General features: G+C 49.4%; 1 protein-coding gene across 4 annotated transcripts in view; it reads left to right on the plus strand.

Moving 5' to 3' along the window:
• Positions 1-20,114, plus strand: part of RAD54L2 (RAD54 like 2) — a 61,803-nt gene that overhangs the window by 16,291 nt on the left and 25,398 nt on the right. For 3 of the 4 annotated variants that reach the window (XM_080606563.1, XM_080606566.1, XM_080606564.1), the window contains exon 2: positions 1,042-1,251. In XM_080606563.1, coding sequence (XP_080462689.1) covers positions 1,098-1,251 — 154 coding nt within the window. In that variant the 5' untranslated portion in view covers positions 1,042-1,097. Of the gene's footprint in view, positions 1-1,041; positions 1,252-9,549; positions 13,401-20,114 lie in introns of those variants that run through there. The other variant, XM_080606565.1, reaches the window with a different exon arrangement.

Below are 20,114 nucleotides of genomic sequence, written 5' to 3' on the forward strand. Positions count from 1 at the left end.
GAGCTGTCTCTGCCCGGTGGTGAAGTGCTACCCGGACCTAGTGGTGAAAAGCTTCCTATTCCAATCCGAACCTACCAACGCCTGTCCTTCCCTTGTGTTTATTTTCTTCCCTTCTGCCTTCTCACAGGCACTTTTCGATGTTATTGAGGAGCTGAGAGAGGCAAAGCAGGAACTGATGACTTCAGCTGGAATAATTCAGCATTCCTGTCAGTTAGATTTTCAGCCCTGCTCCAGCAGACTTCGGTTGTCTGTAACCTTCGAGTTTCCAAACTCTTACAGATACTTCTGAAACACAATTGAAAAATGATATTTTTCCACTTCTTGGAATTTGTGGCTATGTATGCTGCTTTATCTGCTTAGGAATCTTTTCTTAAAGCCATTTAGTTCCCAGGCGTTTTATAGCTTACACTTAAGATTTGGCGTAAGTAGGGGGCAACGGAAAAAGAATGACAGGAGGGAGTGTTTTCTTTGTTCTAGGGGATGAGCAGGCCATAACTCTTGTTTTTTAACATACCCTTTGCTTTACATTCTTCAAGATCAGGGTGCCTTCTTTATTATACTTTGAGGAGTGTATTTCTTTTCATCCATCCTGCACAGCCTCCTCGTGATAATTCTTCGTGCATGGAAGAGGAGTAACCAGATAGGGCCAGGGCAATCCAAGTCACAAGTTTACCTCTCTTAGGCTGATCCTCTTTCTTGTGCTTCACATTTGGATGGTAGTGAAACTGTTCACATAAGGTATTTATACTGAGTCCTCCCGCTGTGTACATGTCAAGGATACAAAGAGGTGCGTTTTTGAATTAGGTAATTCAGTGGTTCTCGTATTTTTTCTAGAAAGGTGGACCTTTATTATCACAGTACCATGCTTATGGCATCCGTTTTCTACACAGGGTTTTATGCACAGTCTGCTATAAATGTTATTTAAGGCTGACAGTAGATCCATGCTTTTATATGTAGTAATAGTGCTATGATCTTGAGCCTTGGTGCTCAAAGGTTGGGATTTGCTGGGCTCCTTATGTACCTCTTTGCTCTCTGTTGCAGGGCTGCCTCACAGTAGACCATGAGCAGGTAATGCACAAGGAGCACCACTGGGAATCATGTCGGACGAGTCAATCTCAGGGAGTGATCCGGACCTGGACCCGGACTTGGAGCAGGAGGATATGGAAGAGGAGGAGGAGGAAGATGAAGAGGAGGCAGCGATGGAGGAGGACAACGATGGGGACGACGAGGAAGACTTACTTGATGAGAGTGGTAAGTGAATGGGGTGGACATTCAAATGTGCATACATTTGTTATACAAATTTGTTGTTACAAATTTCGGTGAGCGACAGTGGGAGGGTTAGGGTTTGTCCAGAGATTGGTAGGGAGAAGTGGCTGTTTAAACAGGTTATGTGCCTGTTTAGTTTAAAAAGGGATTTAATGTAGGTTAAATTTGGACTTCCGGCCAAAACAAATGTCCACAGTGTAAACAAACTACAAGTATAACCTGTAAGGAGTATAGCATTTATAAAATAGCTACAGATTCTAGGGAAGCAATTATATACAGAAGCAAATAAATCAACTTACAATTATCTGTATTACTAAAAGGATCCAGTGCAATTAAGTATATTTACATCATTGGCTTGCCAATAGGTAAACAATTTAATGGATTCCATGGGCAATTATTGCTCCCTTAAAATAATCCCCTTTAGGAAAAGGGAATTGTTCTTTTCTGACAGAGTGCAGGGCTCCTTTACAAAAGGTGGCAGTGCTGACTAAGTGAGTTGTCACCTTCTGTCCTCACCTAGTTATAAGTGCCCCACGCGCCTCTTCAGTCAGGACCAATGTAGCTGTTTGTGGAGCTCTGCTCTGCAGGTTATGTTCAAGCAAGGTTAGGTAACTGTTCTGGTTCATAGCATGGTCCTGGAAATGCATTTTGCCCACAAGAAGGACAATGTTGGAGGGCACGTAGTGCACGGCTCAGGTGAGAATTGGGTGCCACCTTTGTCACCAAACTCCTTGTGTCATTAAACCACAGCCCAAGCCTAGAGATGTCACTGTATTTGCGTCCTTAAAAACTGTGGTTTTTTAATAACTTCAGAGCATACAGAATTTCGAATGCACCTTCTTCAGCCTACTGAGAATAGATCTTCTTTTCTTAGTGTAGAAGGTGTTAAATACAGGTACTTCTGTCTTCTTCCAGTTCTTAAGGTATTTTTGGTTTCAAAGTACCTTGTCCTTGAGTTTTGTTTTTTATTCTTTCAGCCACTTTGAAGATGCTGTTTTGATTTAAAATGCTTAGAAAATGTCTACACAAATTTTATTCCTCTGATTCTATTCACATGACTTTTTCTCATGAGAAAGTAGTGGAAATGGCAGTGTTTGGTTAAGAAATGAGTTACTGGGCTGCAGATTGCTCAGACTGACCTTGTCACTTTGTTCACAGGAACCTGTACTCAGCAGAGCCTTAAGAACCATGACGTTCTAGAAAAACTTCTATTAACAGAGAGGAGTGGCTCTATTTTGTGTCCAAGTGGGTCACTTCCTGTGGCTGTTTTATCAGAGACCTATGCTTTTAATCGTCTACGTCAATATTGTTGTGGTTGAATACTCGCACTGTTCCTCAGGATTATTCTTTCCAAACAAACTGAATTAGTGTATGTATCTCAGAACATTGCTAACCAGTAATGACAGTGGTTTAATTTTTTCTTAAAACACTAGGAACATGCTTATGCTTTGTATTTCTTCAGAGACTAATTAAAAATAAATTTTAACAAATGTAGGAAATGAGGAGTGAAAAGAGAATTTGCATGTAGTTAACAATGGTTTTGTAGTTTTTAGCTACAAGAGAAAACTTTATCTTACACAATGTGAGCCAAGCTAGGATTCCTCTGAAGTTTCAGGTTTTCGGCTTTAATTCTGCTCAGCAGAATATCAGGATGCCTTCCGTGTGCTTAGCTCTGAGAATATTGCTTGCTGTGGAATTGCGCACTCTCTTTCTTCACGGCTGTGGAGTGACTCAGATGTTACTTGGCATCTGTTTTGCCTTAGATCTAATATAAAATCAGTCCCCTGTTATTTGGCTTATGAATATGGCTAACTGCAGAAATAAGAGGATCTTTTTGTGGATGTGGCACTAAGGGACGTGGTTTAGTGATGGAACTTGGTGGGTCAGGTTGAAGGTTGGGCCTCAAGGTCTTTTCCAAGCTAGACGGTTCTGTGACTCCATGTTGTTTTGTCCATGTAATATTTATAGTCCTGTCTCTTTGTAGATGACCCTCATTCATAAAATTCCTCTTCAGAATGCTTACCTTTCATTCACAAGCAGGAAGGAAGAGCTCTAATGGTTTTACTACAAAGCTTTTAAAAAGCTTGGTTCTCTGCTAGAACTTTGTTCTCCCCGTTCCCAGCTGTGCCCATCTCCCCTCCTAGTATTGTGGTTATTCTGAGGATGTTCCATTAGGGATCCTGGGGTATCCTTCCCCTGTAATGGAGAAACAGTAAAAGATTTAAAAGATTAATTTCTAGCAGTAAAAGATCTAAAAGATTAATAATCTTTCACAGTTCCTTCCTTGGAAGGGCAACAGGCGGCGTATACATTTTCCCCAGACTGAAAACGATTACTCATTTTTAAATTGTGTTGATAACAACAAAACTAACATTTTTATAGTTTTCTTACAAAATAGTGACTTTATTTTATGGAAGTAGGTTTTCTGTGTTTTGGTGATGATTCAGATCATTAAGAACAATCCAAGGTGAACGTAACATCCCCACCTGTTGATGGTGGGTGTCACTCTCAGGCTTACCGGGGACTTGCTCTTTGTACATTCAGCCTGCTCCAGTCCTTTTGATATGTTGTGTGGGGAATTAATGCAGTGACTTGTTTCAGAGTTTTCTGAGTTCTTTGTATTTTCCGCATTGAGGATCATCTTCAGTTTTGATGGATTTTTTCTCAATTCTGCTCAGAACCTGAAGTTTTGTTTGCAGTTAGTATGGACTGTTACGGAGATGATTTAGAAGTTCGTTTGGACTCTTACCGTGCAAACTTACTTGGTGAAAGCAGTTACTAAGCCCTGCCTCCAAGGGAAAGGAGAGCATGTGGGCTAGTTTTTTTTGGCTATATAGCTTACATCCTTTGTTCGTTTCTTCAGTGCTGGTCAGTTAATGAGCCATAGCGTCATGTGCAGGAGCGCTTAGAGTTTTAGTCCTTTCTCCAGTGCACTTCATCCAGGACATGCCGACCGTGATGCCTGCATCCCCTCCCCGGTGGGTGCCAGGTTGCACGCCCGTCCTAGCAGCGTGCTGTAGCCCCAGCCAGAGGCTTCCCCTGCCTTTCCCGCCTTGTCGTCCCTGCCCACTGCATCTGTTCACATTGCTTGTGGGTAGCAGCCCGCGTTTAATCGTGTTTGATTTTGTGATAGCAGTGCATGACTGCTAAGAACTTTAACTCTCTAAATCCTTTTTGCTACGAGTGTGATGTAGTCATGACCTGTAGAGATAAAGGATTCTTTCAACTCCTGCACTTCTCCTCTGATCCTGGCAGTTGCTCAGGGCTGTGTAGCACTCCACAGGAATAAAAGCTAATCTGAACAAAGAGGAAACAAACCTCCAATATGGATTTTGCAGATGAACAGTCCCTCCATTTGAATCATACCTCAAAGCTTTCTCTAGGAAAAATGGAGTGTTTGAACAGGTCCTACTGTAATGTTCTGTTTTTTCATTTTTTTCTGTATATCTTTGGATCATTCTGATGGAAGTGTCTGGAGATCATTGTCTCTTACTCATACATATTGCTGTCATTCTGCTATTAATAGTCATAGCAAGTTGCTTGTTCTCTTGCCTCTGAGAACATGGGTTAACACGTTTTTTTTTAAGTATATTTCAGAGGAAAGTGTTAAGAGCTGATTGTTTCAGGTGTCTGAAAGGTGCCTTAAGCAGGCAGTCAGACACTGTGCTCAGGCTCCTGTTTGTGTTTGCATGACGAGGGGGTAGGAGCAACAGATAGGGATTGAAATCTGTACTTCTGGAGTACAGCAGTAGACAGCTTTCTGTTACAACCCTATCACTGCACTTCTTAATATGCACATGTGCTGGACCAGGGGATAGCCAGTAACAGCATACTAGAGACCACTGCTGCGATATTGCACTATCCATGCAAGTAACCTTGTCTTCTGCCCTGCGTTGCCCACTTTGCCTGTTTGTCTCCTGTCCCATGTCCTCTTCCTTTCCCCAGGTGTGGGGGCATGCTAGCTCCGTGGCATCTGTTGGACTGGTGGAGGGCAGGAGAAGATGGAGGCAGCCTGTGCTCCTTCTTCCCACCTTGAACTTGTACTGCTCCTCCTCCCTGTTGAAGTGCTAAAGCAAAACCAAGCTGGTCTGCATGGGGGTCTTACGGATGCGAAGGGGCACAGTTGTGTTGGCGGTACGGAGCTGCAGGTCCCAAGGGAGTGGAAGGACTTGCAGGTGCTGGTTTTTCTATTGCATTGCAGCTTCTTTGCAGGGTGAAGGCACCAGCATCAAGACTCAGCTCCTGCTCAGAGGAGACCAGAGGGAGCAGATGGCGCAGGAGGTCAGAGAGGGGAAAGGCCCTCCTCTTTACCCAACCCTCTCACAGACCATGCTCATCGCTGCCTGTGGTATTGAATAGCACCATGCTAGTTTCAAGCAGGATCACCTCTTGCTTGTGCAGCGTGTTGCAGAACACCTTTCTGTGGCTGCTTTTTGTTTGAACTTGAGCACGCCGCTTGTAGTTGTGGCTCTGAGTTTCCCAAACACTGCAGCAGGAGTACTTCACTGTGGGGCAGATTTGTGAAGATCTTTGCTCTCCTTGGACTCTTGCTAAAGGAATGACTTTCTGGTTTAAGTGGTGCTGCTGGATCAGCTTTGCTTATAATTTTTGCGTAGTGGTTGGGGGAAAAGTTGCTATAAAATCATAGCGAGAATGGACTTTGTTTAATGTGCTGTTCCTTTGTGGCTCTTTGTAGCTCATCACAGTGTGTGTAGTGAGGGGTATGGTTACATTGCATGGGAAATTGAGTTGCAGGTAGCTGGAAAATTTTCTTCTCTAACCTGAGGGGGGGAAAAAAAGTAGTTAACACCACGGTTACAAGAAATTACTGGAAAGTATTTGTCTAAAGTGATGTGGAAGTGTGAATTAGTATTCTCCCCTTCTTCTGCCTGCAGTCTGGAAGTGAATGGCCCTGCTGGAATGGTCCATGAATGTATCCTAGAGCTGCCTCCCTTTAGGAGATCTTTATTCAGGTGCTTCCATCCCCAAACTTCCATCTTTTCTCCTCCCCCAAGAAAGCGCTGGAACAGCGAAATTGTGGTGCTGGGGGGGACTCCCCAGCTGAATGTGTGGGGCTGGAAATGGAGCAAGCTTCTGTCCTTACGGAAGGGAAAGTCTTTGGTGTAAATCTGTTCATTTAACAGGATCCTCTACTTATTTACTTCAGCTTTGGCTTCTCTGAAGTTGTTCTCATAAATGAGGTCATGTCATACTGACTTTTATGAAACTGAGAGGCAGAGGAAGTGTGTGGAGACAGTCTCCTGAATAACATGCTGCTAAATGATATCCTGTTTTAAGTCATTTCATATCCAAATTTAGAATGGCCTATACTGCAGGAGGAGGAGGGAAAAAAAAAAGGCAAAGGGGAGCTGCAGCTAGAAAGTAATTTACCTGCGCTTCTTACTTGAAGCAATTGGTCCTTCTTATACTGGTACAGGAGATTAGTCCCAGCAACCTGAAGTCTTATTCCTTCTACTTTTGACCAGACTGCACATCGTGTTGTTGTGGGAGGCACTGGCTTCAGGTTGTCCCCTCCAGAAAGCAGAATGCTCTCCTAAAAATATGAATACACACTTAGTTCTCTAATCTCTCGAATCCTTTTTAGAAAGCAGCTTTGCAGATCTGCATTTTCGGGTGGTCTCAAGGGTAGATGGGCATCCTGAGGTCAAGGCAGCCTCCGAGGCTGTGGCCACTCGCTGAAGAACCCTTTTTAATGAAATGCTTCCATCTGCTGCGGGACATGAGCACAGTGGGTGGGATTGTTTCTTGCTTGCAGTCGGAGACGGGCAATACGCTTGCTTTGGTCTCTTCACCCTTGCTGTTTAGCCAGCAGCTGGTGGCAGGGGTAAGGAGAGGCATGGGCCTGTTGGTGTGAGCTCGGCATGGAAAGGCAGCTCTGCTCGGGGACTGCAAGTGGGGGAGTCTGCAAAAAGGCTTGTGGGGAGGGTAGGGGGAGCAAACAAAGTCAGGAATTGCCTCTAAAAAAGCACTGGAGATGATTTGGAAAATTCCTTTTTATTAAGAAACTTAAACCTTGCTGTATTGTGGGTATGTATGCCAGTGATGAGTGCCAATAGGTAACAGTCCTGTGACTTAATCTGCAAATTCCCAGTTGCAGAATGCAAGGTGGTTTGGGGAAAGTGGAAGCGGTGACTGACATCTTCCTGTGTTTTTTTTCTTCTGATGGACTTTGTCTTGACTCTAATTTCAGTTACTTGTGTCTGGATGCAGCTCCCTCTAGAGTCCTCCCACGTTATTTCTGAGGAAGCCAGAAGGCTGTACGCTGAGGGAAGCACACCTCAGCGGCAAGTTTGCTGCCTCTACAAAGCTCGGGGCTATTGCAAGCCTGGGAAACCAAACCTGAACTTCCCTGTACCGCTGTGCACTCTGCTGGTTTTGAATTAGCAGGAAGATTTCTATGCTGGTAGTGACTCTGTGTAGGCTGTCTTCCAAGCTAATAGTTGCATGCAGGCAGGATGGGGTGTGTGATATTGTAGAGGTGCAGAAGTAATCGGCACATGCAGAAGAATTTACTTATGAATTAATCTTGCATATTGGCCTGCGTCTAAACCTTATGGAGTTTTCATGTAGTTTCTGATAACAATAATCCTTACGGATCAGAACACTTAGAGGTTTCATTGTAAGGGTGTAGGCTGCGGGACAACCTCGAGGCAGCAAACTTGCATTTAACTGCAGGTATTTAATGCATTTCGGAGGTGGGTTGCTGTAGCTAAGAAGCTGTGGTTATTTTTAATGCTTTCTCACTCCCTGGAAAGGGCAGGAGCATCTGAAGTAGCTTTGTGCCTGTTAAACATACATTCTCTGCCTCTGCAAATCTTAAATTTCAGAGTTGTGTTGATTTCCTAAGAGCCAGAAAGTTAGGAGCTGGCTGTCCTCTGTGTCCACAATCCTGCTGAATAAAATACAAAACTGAAATCGGTAGCAAAAGTGAAAAGAGACTGGGTACTACCACTTGTTAAGTAATGCAGAAAGATGCTGAACTTGCAGGAGGAAGGTTTGAATCCCAAATGGGCAAAAGCTCCCCTGATTTCTCTGGAACTCCTTGTTACAGCAGGCTGCATCTTTTACCCGTGGGTTTTATGCAGCATGGTCTGTCAGAAGAAATGTGGGGTTGTGTCGGTGGGGTGCTGGAGAGGGGTGCTTGCGGATCTGGGGGTTAAGGGCTGGTGGTCAGAATGGGGAGGAGTGGCGGGGCCTGGGGCGTTTTATCCCAATCCTGTGTTTTACCCACCTCGGGCAAGGTGCGGCTGCGGGAGGAAGGATGCTGAGCGGTGCTGCTGCCCTGCCCCTCCGCAGGGCGGTACAGACTGACGGTGTCTCAGCCGCCCAGCCTCGCGCTGCCCAAAAGCCACGACCCTTTCCCCGTCTCCTCCACTCATCCTAAGCAGGGGAAGTGCCAAAATGTCCCCGACTGCTTGCCTCCCTCCCAGGCTCTGACAGCAGCTTCCTTTCCTGAGAGCGCGGCACGAAGTCTGGTGGCGTGGAAGTGTTGTGTAACTCCACAAACGACTTGCTCAGCTGCTCTAAAAGGAGGCGATGACGCCAGAGCTCTGCTTCTTTCAGACCCGCTGGCTGGCACAGCGATGGCCGAGCTCCCGAAGTGATGCACTGTTACGGCTCACCACGCTTTCTTCCCCCCTCTCCTTCCTCCTTTCCTTCAACCTGTCGCATATGTCGGGATACAAACCAGAAATCCTTCTGTGTGGCTAAAGAAAAGCCCGCGGCTGCGGCTCTGCGCTGTGTGTGGATTTTTCCCAGGGTTTTTTACCTGCTGCCACACGCTGGCTGTTCTGAAAGCTGCCACAAGTGTGAGTAGCAGCAGTGCAGGGGGAGCGGAGTCAGCGAGCAAGAAGCTGGTAGCTGGACCAAGAACAACCCCAAGTCCTCCACACTGAGCCCAAGCATCCCATTTCTTCCTGCTGTCCTGATAGGCTTTGCAGGGCTTGGGGCGGGGGGGAGAATTGAGCTTTATTGGCCAGAAACCTGCATTTCTCTTTATCATAAAGGAGCCCGGGAATCTCTGACAAAGGACAGTCAGGCTCACTTCTCGGGCAGGTTTTGTCCCTTCTTCCCCGTGCTGTTTTCAGCTTTGTGCCCCACCTAGTCATTGCTAACAGCTACAGTATTCCACCTGCAACTTGCGAAACCATAACGAAATCACAAGGAAGCGAATTAGCGAATTTGTAACCTGGTGGTTTCCCTCTTGAACAGGTAGGGAGTGGCAAAGTCGCTTTGCCAAGGTCGCCTGATGAAGCCGTGGTGAAGCCGAAGTCACAGTTCTCTGCTTTATGTTTCATGCAGTGCCCCTTTTATTTTCAGATGTACCAGGCAGGATGAAACACTTCTGTTCTGAATTTGAGTTTAAGCTGTGCAAGGGCTCATTTTCGTTCTTTCTTAATTTATCTGGCATTGTGCTGGTTTAATGACTGGTTAAATAAAATGCGTGTGACTGGCTGTTGTAAAAATAGAGTGTTTGTGGCCAAGCAGCAGCAGCAGATTTGGAAGGAGAGGGAACTGTTTCAGTTAATTTACAGCTGTTCTTCAGACTCTGAAACACAGCACCACATCACAGTTACTTGCTTAATTTGTTACTTTAAATTGTTGCGCTAGGCTTTATAGAAAACTGCAGAAATGAACTTTTGTGAGCGATGAACCAGAGTTCATCATCTAGATCGAAGTTTTTGATACAATAGTTATTTTTATACCCAAATTAACACTTCAAATTTTATTTCGATGCACTACCTGTTTCAAACAACAGCAGTTTGTGCTACAGATGTTGAAAAGTCTTATTTGTGTTTTCTTCAGCATGCAGCTTACTGAGTAAGTCTGAAAACAAATTTAAGTAAGAATACAAAGACGTTTTCACTTGTTAATGTGAAGAAAGGAATGAGACAGGAGAAGGCTGCAAAATAAAAATCTTTTGGGGCTAGGTGAACAGCAATTTCTAGTTTAATTCTGTCCAAACAAATTCTGTAATTTAAGTACTTGAACTATTAAAAGCACTCTTTAAATGACACTTGTGTACTTCTAGCTTCTGTTTGTCAGCTTTGCACTTAAATGAAACTGGAATGGAGTTAAAGTTGTACAAAATCACCCTTTTACAATGCACAAATACCTCGTGGTGGCAGCAGCAACGTAGCAAGCTATAGGAGGAGATGCAAAACAGCTTCTTGAAGGATGTAACTGAAAAATACACGTGCTGGGATTGCAACTCAGTGGACTTTTTGAATAACCTGTTGATAAATATCTGATATAAATCCCCTGGCTCCGACAAGATGTGACTATTTTAACAGCTGTTTTGCTTCAGTACACTTAAATTCAGTACATTTCAACAGTCCTGGAATATCTGGGTGGTGAGGCTGAAGCAGGGCATGTTTTGTCACAGGGGTTCTCCGAAAAGCATTTGCAGCATGCCCTGGTTCACCACTGTACGGTTTAGGGTTAGGTTGTTGTGAAGTTACGTGCAACCACTCTGCCCTCCTTATGATTTCGGGTTCCTTATGAAGAATAGGCTTAGGTAGCAAACAGAATAAGCCAAGATTTATATGGATATAAACAAAAATCTCCCGAGTTCCCTGCCGTACGGAGGAGTTAGTGGCAGGAGGAACTTTCAGGTCCAGCTTCCCGTGTGTGTAGGCAGATCTGGGTGTGAGTTTGAAACCTCATGGTTTTCTAGTGCTCAGGGGTGCTGGTGCTGCGTTGGCTTGTCAGGTGGAGAAGAGCCGTGCTCTGAAGTGCCTTTATCTTGGTGTTCTATGAAAAATGTAAATTTTGGAGTGATTGGAGCAGGGGAGCCTGCTGTGTCACTGACTCGGGAACCTCTCAAGCGGCAGGAGTTTGCTGACCAGCCCCTGGTGCGGGCCCTGTACCTCACCAAGACCTCGCCTGTGTTGGGGATAGCCGAGACTGAAGCTGGGGGAGGTGTCAGGTGCTGGAGGGGAGGGAGCTCGTTCTTCCTGGCCTCACAGGAACACAGGTGAATGGGCTTATCGGTAACGAGCTCACCTTCCAGGAGGAGATGACTTTTATAAACGGGCCGTTTCTGGCAGTCCCAGTTTGTGGCTGTGTGAACACGTACCTGTGGTGGTGGTGGCCTCGCCAGTGAGGCTGCTGCGAGCAACGAAGTTCCTCTCTGGTTTGCACCCTAAGGTGAAGGAAATTGATTTTTTATTCCTCTGTGGAAAAGGGCAGGTGCATGTTGTCTCTGATGTGATGAATTCCATTTCCCTGTGCTTGGGTGCTGTAACAAGCATGCCTTGGAAAGCACCCAGCTGTATTTACATAAATACTTGTCTTTAAATCTTGCTTCCCGGTTTCATAAATCTGCTAGGTCAGATGCTGAGGTCATGCTCGGTTGCTCATTCCAACCCTACAAAGCCCTTATAAGGCCTGCTGTGAGATCCTTGGCTGTGTACTTTTAATATATTTGTCCCTCTTTCGCCCCTTGATAAACACGGTCTTTGTAAGAGCCGTGCTGACTGAGTCGGTGGCTGGCGGGAGCGCCGCACGTCGTGCTGCTCCGTCCCGCAGCCCTGCGGGTCTGTGCCAGGGCTGCTTGGACACAGCCTGCTTCGGGCTGGTTGCGCCCGTGCTTGTTTTCTCCCCCTCCAGCTTGTTGCCTCTTCCAAGCAAAGAGCTGCCTTCATCTGCAGACAGATGCTCACAAAAAGCTAGCTGATTCACTGCGTGCCCGTCAGCCCAGGTTTGCTGTCTGTTACTGCACAGGGTGTGCCTGCGAACAGCGGCGGGCGAGGACCAAGTCCCTGCGGTGCCGAAGGAGGCTGGGCAGGACCTCCAGCTCTTAGGGGCTCAACCGCAGCTTTAAGTGCTCCTTTCCTCCTGTACCTGTCCTTCTGGTGCAGACAGGTGGTGGGCAGGAAGGCGTGCTCAGAATAAGCTTCTGCTCCACGAATTCCACACATTTATTTCCTTAAAAACTTAGAAATGTCACCTGGAGCCCTTGTGCTGCACTGAGAGCCTTCCGCAGGCACGCAGCAGTCGCCGTTGTAGAAGCGGACGGACAGACGGATGCTCTTTTGCCTATTATTGCGCAAACAAGTTCAAACCGCTCAGGTTTCGGGCTCAGCTGTCCCGGTTTCTTGCAAGCTAGCAGGCTTCGTGCAGACAGCTCGCAAAATCGCAGATCCTGAGGTTGTTCTCAAAGCCAAAAGGCCGTGCTCTTTTTGCAACCCATTCCTCCTTTTAATTCGGCGGCGCCGTGAAGCCCGGAGGCGCGGTGGCGATCCCTGACCGGATCCCTGGCCCTCCTGTTGTCTGTTGGGATTCCCCTTGTGCGGGGCCCCGCCGGAGCCGGGGTGGTTATGTAAGGATTTTTATTTTATTCTCAGCCTCGCTCCCTGCCACTAGTTGAACTGGCTCGCGGGCTGCATGAATGGGATCCGATCCCAACGGCACGCAGCTCTGCCGCTCGAGCCGGGGGAGAGGAGCGAGGCGTCCCCCGCGCGCACCCTCTCCGCCGCCCTCGTCCCCTCTAAGCCCCATTCCCTGGGCGCGCTGAGGGTGCCGCAGCTGATCGGCGTCGCCTCCCGGAGCCCAGCCGGCCAGGCAGCGGGGCGCCGGGCAGCGCGGTCCCTGGAGGAACAGCGGCCACCTGGGGCAGGGCTGTGGCGTTTGCCTCAGCCAGGGAGGGGAGAGCGTCAGTTTTTATTTAGACTGAACCCGAGGCGTATTTAACCAGTTATGTAACGGTGACCCTGGTCCGTCTCAGCTGAGTTCGGGGCAGATATATGCGTGCCGATTCCCAGCACGCCGCCTGAGTGGATTCGCGCACCGGGAGCTCCTCACCAAAGTTATTTTCAGAAACCTTAAGTGCAGGTTTCCCCGCCTGGACCCGGGACTGTTTTATCAGGAGGCATTTCCTGCCTGCGAGCTGAGCAGCCAGCAAGGGCGGATTGAGCGCTCGCCAGGCTGAGGGCAGAGATACCGACTTGTTGGGAGTGACTGGAAACTTTTCCTGAAGACCCTGAGCCCAGAATATACCGGGAGGGCCGGGAGCACGCGGCCACGCTGAACAAGTGCCAGGGCAGAGGTGCGGGCAGAAGGCGGTGCACGGAGCAGCATGTTACTCCTGGATGAGTCTCAGCAGTTCCCAGGTAGGACGCGGGTGTTTTGCTGTCCTTCGGCTTTCTCATCCCTCCCGCTTCCCCGCGGTGCTCATTGTGCCACCCCCCTGCGCTGGGGCACCCCACTCGATGGCTGGCACAGTGCGCCAGGAGCTGAGGCTCAGGTTTTCGTTTCCTAACTACCAGGCTGCGATGGAAATGGGTGAATTTTCAGGGTCTTGCAGTGCTCGCTGATTTGATGGAGGGGATATGAGAGAGAAACTTACTTTCTTTGTGCTTTTAATTGTGAAGACTTAAGTGTTGTGACCTCCTGGGTCTGTCTGTTCCTGGTTTTGCTGCTGTCATATTGTAACACAGAAGTTTTTAGCAAGACTGGAAGTAGTTGTTAATATCAGTAACATTTTATATCCAGTGTCCTCTCCCCCATCCCCTTCAACTTTGTGTGTGTTTTCCCCAGCAGCCCCCTTGAGAAGAGCTTTAAGGTCCTCTGGTGCCAGTGAAGTACTCGATGAGTCGCTGACCAGGCGCTAGGCAGAGCTCTGGGTGCTCGTTCCAGAGCACCTAGGTGGTGCCAAATAGACCAGGAGCCACTTGGCTCTTTTTTCCTGCCCTCCCATTAAACAGAAGATGCCGGTCAAACCCTAGCCACGGTGTGGGGATGGCTGCCTCTTAGGTTGGTTGCTGACGGGAGGACGTTGTGTGTTGGAGAAGAAACTTCCTTTGGATTTGAAGAACTTTCTATACTTGTCATTTAACTTGTTACTCGGAGGTCAGGTACTTGCAGAAGCCAAGCTCTTCAGCCTTGCTCGTGGGGCTGGTACCTCCAAAGTTCAGGCTACGAGGTCGTAGGCTGCTCAAAAGCGGTCCCCAGCAGTTCCAGTTTATTACAGAGGAGCTTTTGGAGGAATGAGTCTTGCAGTATTTGTTGTCCATTAGTGGAGAGGTGAATTCTAGCAAAAATCCACTTTTCTCACTTCCTTATCTCTGGCTGTGGTGGCAGGACAAAGAAACTAATTCTGGGAGAGTGTGAACTGAGAAAAGAGGAATTACACCGCCAAATGAGTTTGGATAAACGAGGAATCTGGGTGATACAAATGGCGTGTGCGACTCAGCAGGTAACAGGCATAAAAAGAGGACAGGAGGGGAAGGTGCTGCTGGAAATGGGACTGTAGGTCACGTAGGTGGAGGGAGAACGCAAGGCTAGAGGCCTTCAACATTTATTTTTTTGGTACGGAAAGATATTTGGGGTCATTTGTACAGACACAAGAGCCCAAGATGCGAGTGAGCTCACCCTCACGCAGCATTGCACGGGTCAGGTTTTCTCACGCTGGGAGCCGGGACACTGCTGGGGTCTTCAGAGTACGGGCACCTGCACGCGCGGTGCTGTGCTGGCTTCTGCAAGGCAGCAGCTCCGCTGTTTTTGTTAGTACCCGCTGGCAGGTAAATCGAGTGGAGGTTAGCTGCAGTACGCTACCTAACCCTGCTTGAGCAGAGGCTGTTGCCCTACAAGAGAAATGGCTCTTATTTAAAAAGAGTCTCATCTCCTCCCATATACTTATATTCTTCTCTTCTGACCAGAAAGATGGCTGTAATTTGAGCAACCTTACCGAGGAACTGGTGCTTGTTACCTTTTTTTTTCCAGGGTGTAATGAGCTTAGCTTTTTGGGGTGTTACCTGTTCTGGATGGGGGTGTCCTTGTGCCATTGTGCCTTCGATTTGTAGAGGTCTGCTTGCCCTGAGCAACTTCTCAGCTCTTCGTCAAACTGCTTTAGCAGCACACAAAGCAGCGCCGGTATTTTGAAAAGAAAAGCTAGACAGAAACAGATCGTTCCGTGAGTGATGGTGTTTCACCCTGGGCTTATTAGCTTTCTCCAGTGCTCTCGGTCACTTTTTTTGGCTGCGCTTGGTGGGAGAGGTGCCAGTGGAATGCGGTGGCACACAGGCTCAAACTCAACAAATTGCATTTTTCTCCCAAGTGATGCCTCCCTCATTAAACAAAGTCCTCAAAGCAATTTCAGGGGAATTTTTAGGAACTGAAGCAGCAAAGGACAACGCAGCTGAAGTTCCGTGCTACTACAGTTCTACAAGAAACATACACATTGGTTTTGTTTTCCGAGTAGGAAATTGTATTTCAGGAGAGGACAGAGCACAGACGAGGGAGCCGACAGCTCGGGAGCTGCTCAGCACTGCTGTCTACCCCAGTTCTTTGCCGTAGTTTCCTTCTCTGCAGAACGGCCCTGGTGGTGGTTGAGAGGTTAGTGTGCGGAGCGCGCCCTGGTCGTGACCTCCTCTGCCCCCGACGCAGGGTGCCAGCACCAGGTCTTGGTTTTTGGGAGCCTCCCCTCCCGTACACCATTGCCGTGAGCAAGAACAAAGCAGTGCGCAGACACGAAGGGATGCTTTGCTGGGGTGATGTCTCACGCAGCTCTTTTAAGTCATGAGCGAGTATCGGATGTCTTCTCTCCCCTCCCTTTTCCCAGCTCCTGAATGAAGCTGTGGCGAGGCCTTGGGGCAAAGATTAAAGTTCGGCGGCTTGTGCTCGGTGTTTGTTTGCCGTTTTGGTGGCCTTGGAAGCGTGCGGCAGCAGTAATCCCCTCTATTATTTCTCCTTGCTTTGAGGGTATCCTGGTATAAAGCTAATACCACAACTCCCAGCTACCTAGAGTAAACTAATGCTTATGTAAGCATTGCATAATGCGAAACGCTTGCTCCCTTGCTCGTCCTCTTTCCTTAGTCCCTGAAATTTGTGCCTAAGAAGAGTACTGGTAACAGCTGGCCCGATCCACTGTGCCGGGAGCTTGTCAAGCCCCCGGTTTGCATCTATTTTCTGAATGTGAGTGTGGGGGAGAAGTTAGCTTTGTTACCTAAATCAGTGTTTATCCACCTTAATAGGGAAAAAAAAAGTTATTCTTTTTTTTTTGAAGAAGTTTTGAACTGTTCTGAAAACAAGTAAGGTCTGAGGGTTAAATCCAGTTACTTGTTGCCTAGGTGTCTGTGGTTGTTGGTTGTGGGTTTTTTTAACCTGGCTGGCAGAACTACGTCCTGGGTTACTGGTTAACCGGGATAACCAGAACGGGGAGGTTTCAGCTCCCTCCTTCATGCAGCTTGTTGAACGCTTTCCAGCACTGGAGCCTGAGACACTTCCTGGCTCCTGTGCGTTAGATTTATGTAACTCAGTTGCTCTCCCGTACACCCCCCCGCCGTGTAAAGGACAAATGTAACCCATCCCTGGTTCACTTGCCGCCTTAATGGGAGCATTTGCTGGCTTTGTTCCCCTGCCTTGGCTAATGCCTGAGAGAGGGAGGGCTCGCGAGGAGGTGGTGTTTTAGGTTCGAGGACTTTTACTGGGGAAAAGCAATTCAGATTACATACTGGGGAGAGGGATGCGAGGCGGGAGATGTCCTGTGTTTCTCCAGCCCTTTCCCCCTCACGGCAGTAGGAAAGCGTCCCTCTGAAATCCCACATCCCTCTGAAACCCCGCATCCCTCCTGGGAGCTCAGCCGAGCTGGCCAGGGGCTCGCGGTGCTCCGGGGCCGCCGGCAGCCTTTGCCACGCGGTGCTGGGCTGGGGCAGCCGCCCGCCACGGCCCTACCGGCGTTGTGTAAGTGCTGCTCGGTGTTTATGTAACCCGGGTCTCGGCGTATGCGGCCGGAACGAGAGCTGCTGGGTGTCTGGGGCCTGGTTCTGCTTGCATAACCCTGGAGTTAGAAGATATATTGTCTGTCACCAGAGCTGGCTGCGTGAGGTTCCATTCTGCCTCTCAGCGCTTCTCAGCTGGTTTCTCTCCCTTTGGTTTTCGGGTTGCTTCTTTCTTTCCCCTGCTCTTCACTTTTGCTGGCTGAGGATTCCCTCGGGCTGGGAAAGGAGTTTCACTCTGCAGCACAAGCTTGCTGTAAACGGATACACTGAAAGGCCACCAAAGGGGGAAAAAAAAAAAAAAAAAGAGGGGCAGCGCTGCCTTATCTTTTAAAGTTTTCCATTGACTGGGGCTTACTCCCTGCCCAAGGAGCCTAAGGATGTGTTTGGGGTCTGTGTGCTTTTTGGTCGGGCTCCCTCTGTGTTTTCTGTGCCGGTGTTTGCTTCAGAGGTCATTTTGCACCTTCCCCCTCTATCCCCCCATCCTGGGCCAGGGTTGGAGGCAGCCTCTGACCTGCAGCCTGCGGATGGAGTTCCTGAACCCCCAGCACCGACCGCTGTACAGACACTGAGAGCAGTGCAAAATGTGCTATCTGAACTTGAAACAGTGCTGCTTGTCATACCAACTGACAGTCTGCGTCTCGGTAGCGACAAGAACAAGCGACAGACCTCAGGCGGCTGAGCCCCAGCTGAAGCAGCAGCAGGGCTGAAGGCGCTGGAGCTGGCGTGCGGTGGCACGGGACGCTTCTGCTGGGAACGGAGCGGCACTGGGGCCGGGCACAAAGGTTCACTTGTGTCCGTGGAGCCGTGCAGCAGTGACTCAGCAGGACACCGACATCACAGCCAGCCGCGGAGGGTGATGGTGGGAAGGAGCCCACTCCTCCCCAGCAGCGCTTCATCGCAGTCAGAAGGGGCCAGAGCAGAGCTGTGGGCTGCCTGCCCCACGGGGACCAGCATCTCCCCACATCCCCAGCCCTGGTAAGAAGAGGACAGCCCCGGCTGGCACCCGGACAAGCACGGCACACACAAAACTGGTGCAGACCAGGGGCTGGGTGCTGGCTCTTGTGCTGCTCCGTGGGAGAGGGCCGAGGGGTGTTCAGCTGGAGGGGCCGAGCGGGTGCTGCTGGCGCGGGGGGGTAGGTGTGCCAGCTTATATAATGCTTACATAATTAGTGCTTTGTTAAGCAGTTGTGGCTGGGAGGGGCGTCCTGCCGCTGCCGACTGAGCGCAATTATTTTCCGAGGAGAACAAAGTCTTGCTGCTAATTAGCTGCCCCTGATAGCGGCTGCAGGGGGTGGCACAGCCCTGAGCCTCCTGAAGAGCTGTGTCCTGCTGAGGGGCAGCTTTCCCGGGGCTTCGGGAGGAAGGAAGTGGGTGTTGGTGTGTGCTGTGTCCCAGGAGGGCATTTTGTGGCTCTGGTGGGTGTTACAGCAGGTAGGGCCTGAAGGAAGGGAGCCTGGGCTTCCCCCCTGCTTTCCCCTGCACTGTCCTTGAGCGGTTTCACAAGGAGTTTCCTGCTTCCAGCCAGCGTCCTGGAAGCGTTTCCATCGTGCCGCCTCTGGGAGAGGTGCTCTGTGCAGACACCTTTCCTCCCTTCTTGCATGGCACCCACACAGCAGCCGCACCGGTTGCACACAGAGAATAGTCTGAAAACTCTTCATTTATTTTCTGCTTCAGCTGAGAACAGGATGACCAGGACACTCCGCTGCTGGCCTCCGAGATGACCGCTGTGCTGCAGCCGAGCACCGGCATCACCTCCACTCCCCTCCAGTGCCCAGCGCACAGGGAAAACACCAGCTAACCCCGGAGAGGGTCTCCCAGCACGGCAGTGCCTTTGCGGTCAGGCTGGCTCCGTGGAGCCACCTCGGTAGCCCTTGGCACAGCTGTAGTTCAGTGTGTCAGCGGCTGCAAGCGCTGCAGCTGGAGCTGCGCAACGAGGCTTCCCTGTCCCGTCACTCAGCACTCCTCCCATTCATGCTCAGTGCCGGCTGTGGTAGTGCTCAGTAAGTTCCTAGAGCGCCTGCACTAGCATACAACTGCTCCGTGCTCTTTACGTGGACGGGAGACAGCTCCCAAAGCAAGAATTGACTTCCCTCTCCTCTGCACGCAGCCGCCAGCCTCGCCATGCATGCACAGCCCTGTCCTCAGGGTAGGAACTAATGCTCAGGCTCAGCAATGTAGCGCTATTTAGTACCGTGAATTCCGGTAATGAAATGATTTTAAAGTCAAACAAGGGGCCGGTTTGCAGTGGTATGCCTTCCCTGCAGTTACCGGGGTTGGGCTGGCAGGACACTGGCTTCCCAGGAGGAGGGCGAACCTCTGGTGAACTGCGTTAGCCGGCCAGAGGTGGGGTGGTGAAGAAGTAATTGTCTTACTCGGTGGTGTTGTGTGCCAGGGGGACGGTGCAGCAGCCTCAGGTTGGGAACCCTTGGGTCTTATCCTGCATGGCAGCTTCTGTACTCCTAGTGAGGTTTGACTGTCCCTAGCCCTGTGGATATTTACTCGTGTGCACATTGATACCTGGCCTTTTTGAGGCTTGCCACGGAGTGTGGGTACTGGATGCACATACATCCCTGCTTCTCACACACCTCGGTGTCAGGAGGGGACTCAGGTTACTTACAAAACTCTTGTTCCTCAAAAAAGGTGCCTGATGCTCCAGAACGCTCGGCAGTGACCCGAGCCCCCTTGCAGAGCAAGCAGTGTGTGGTGGGAGCAAGTCAGTGCTGAACCAAAGATGCTGGAGACTGTCCTGCAGGCCGTGTGCCATGCTCTTTTATGTGAAGCTTGAAAATACTATGCAAGGAGGAGGTGGCAACCTGAGGCTTTTAAGCTCGGTTGCAATAGGAAATGCCCTGGGGTGGGACAGATCTCTCGCTGTGTTGTGCGCCGTGAGTCACACCTGTGTGCGGTGTTCGGGGGCAGCTGAGAGTCATACCGCCCAGGGAGCATCCGAAGCAGCGTTACACGGAGCTGTCACGACTCTTTTCCTTACAGAAACTCCTCAACTGCAACACGCGAGAGGCAGTCGAGAAGCCAAACACTTCCCCCTGCTTCTGCGTGCAGCTGGGGGTGGTGGTGGCTGCTGCTGCTGCTTAGCGAGGCAGAAAT

This window comes from Anser brachyrhynchus, assembly GCF_964034855.1.
Source record: "Anser brachyrhynchus genome assembly, chromosome: 10".
NCBI lineage: Eukaryota > Metazoa > Chordata > Aves > Anseriformes > Anatidae > Anser > Anser brachyrhynchus.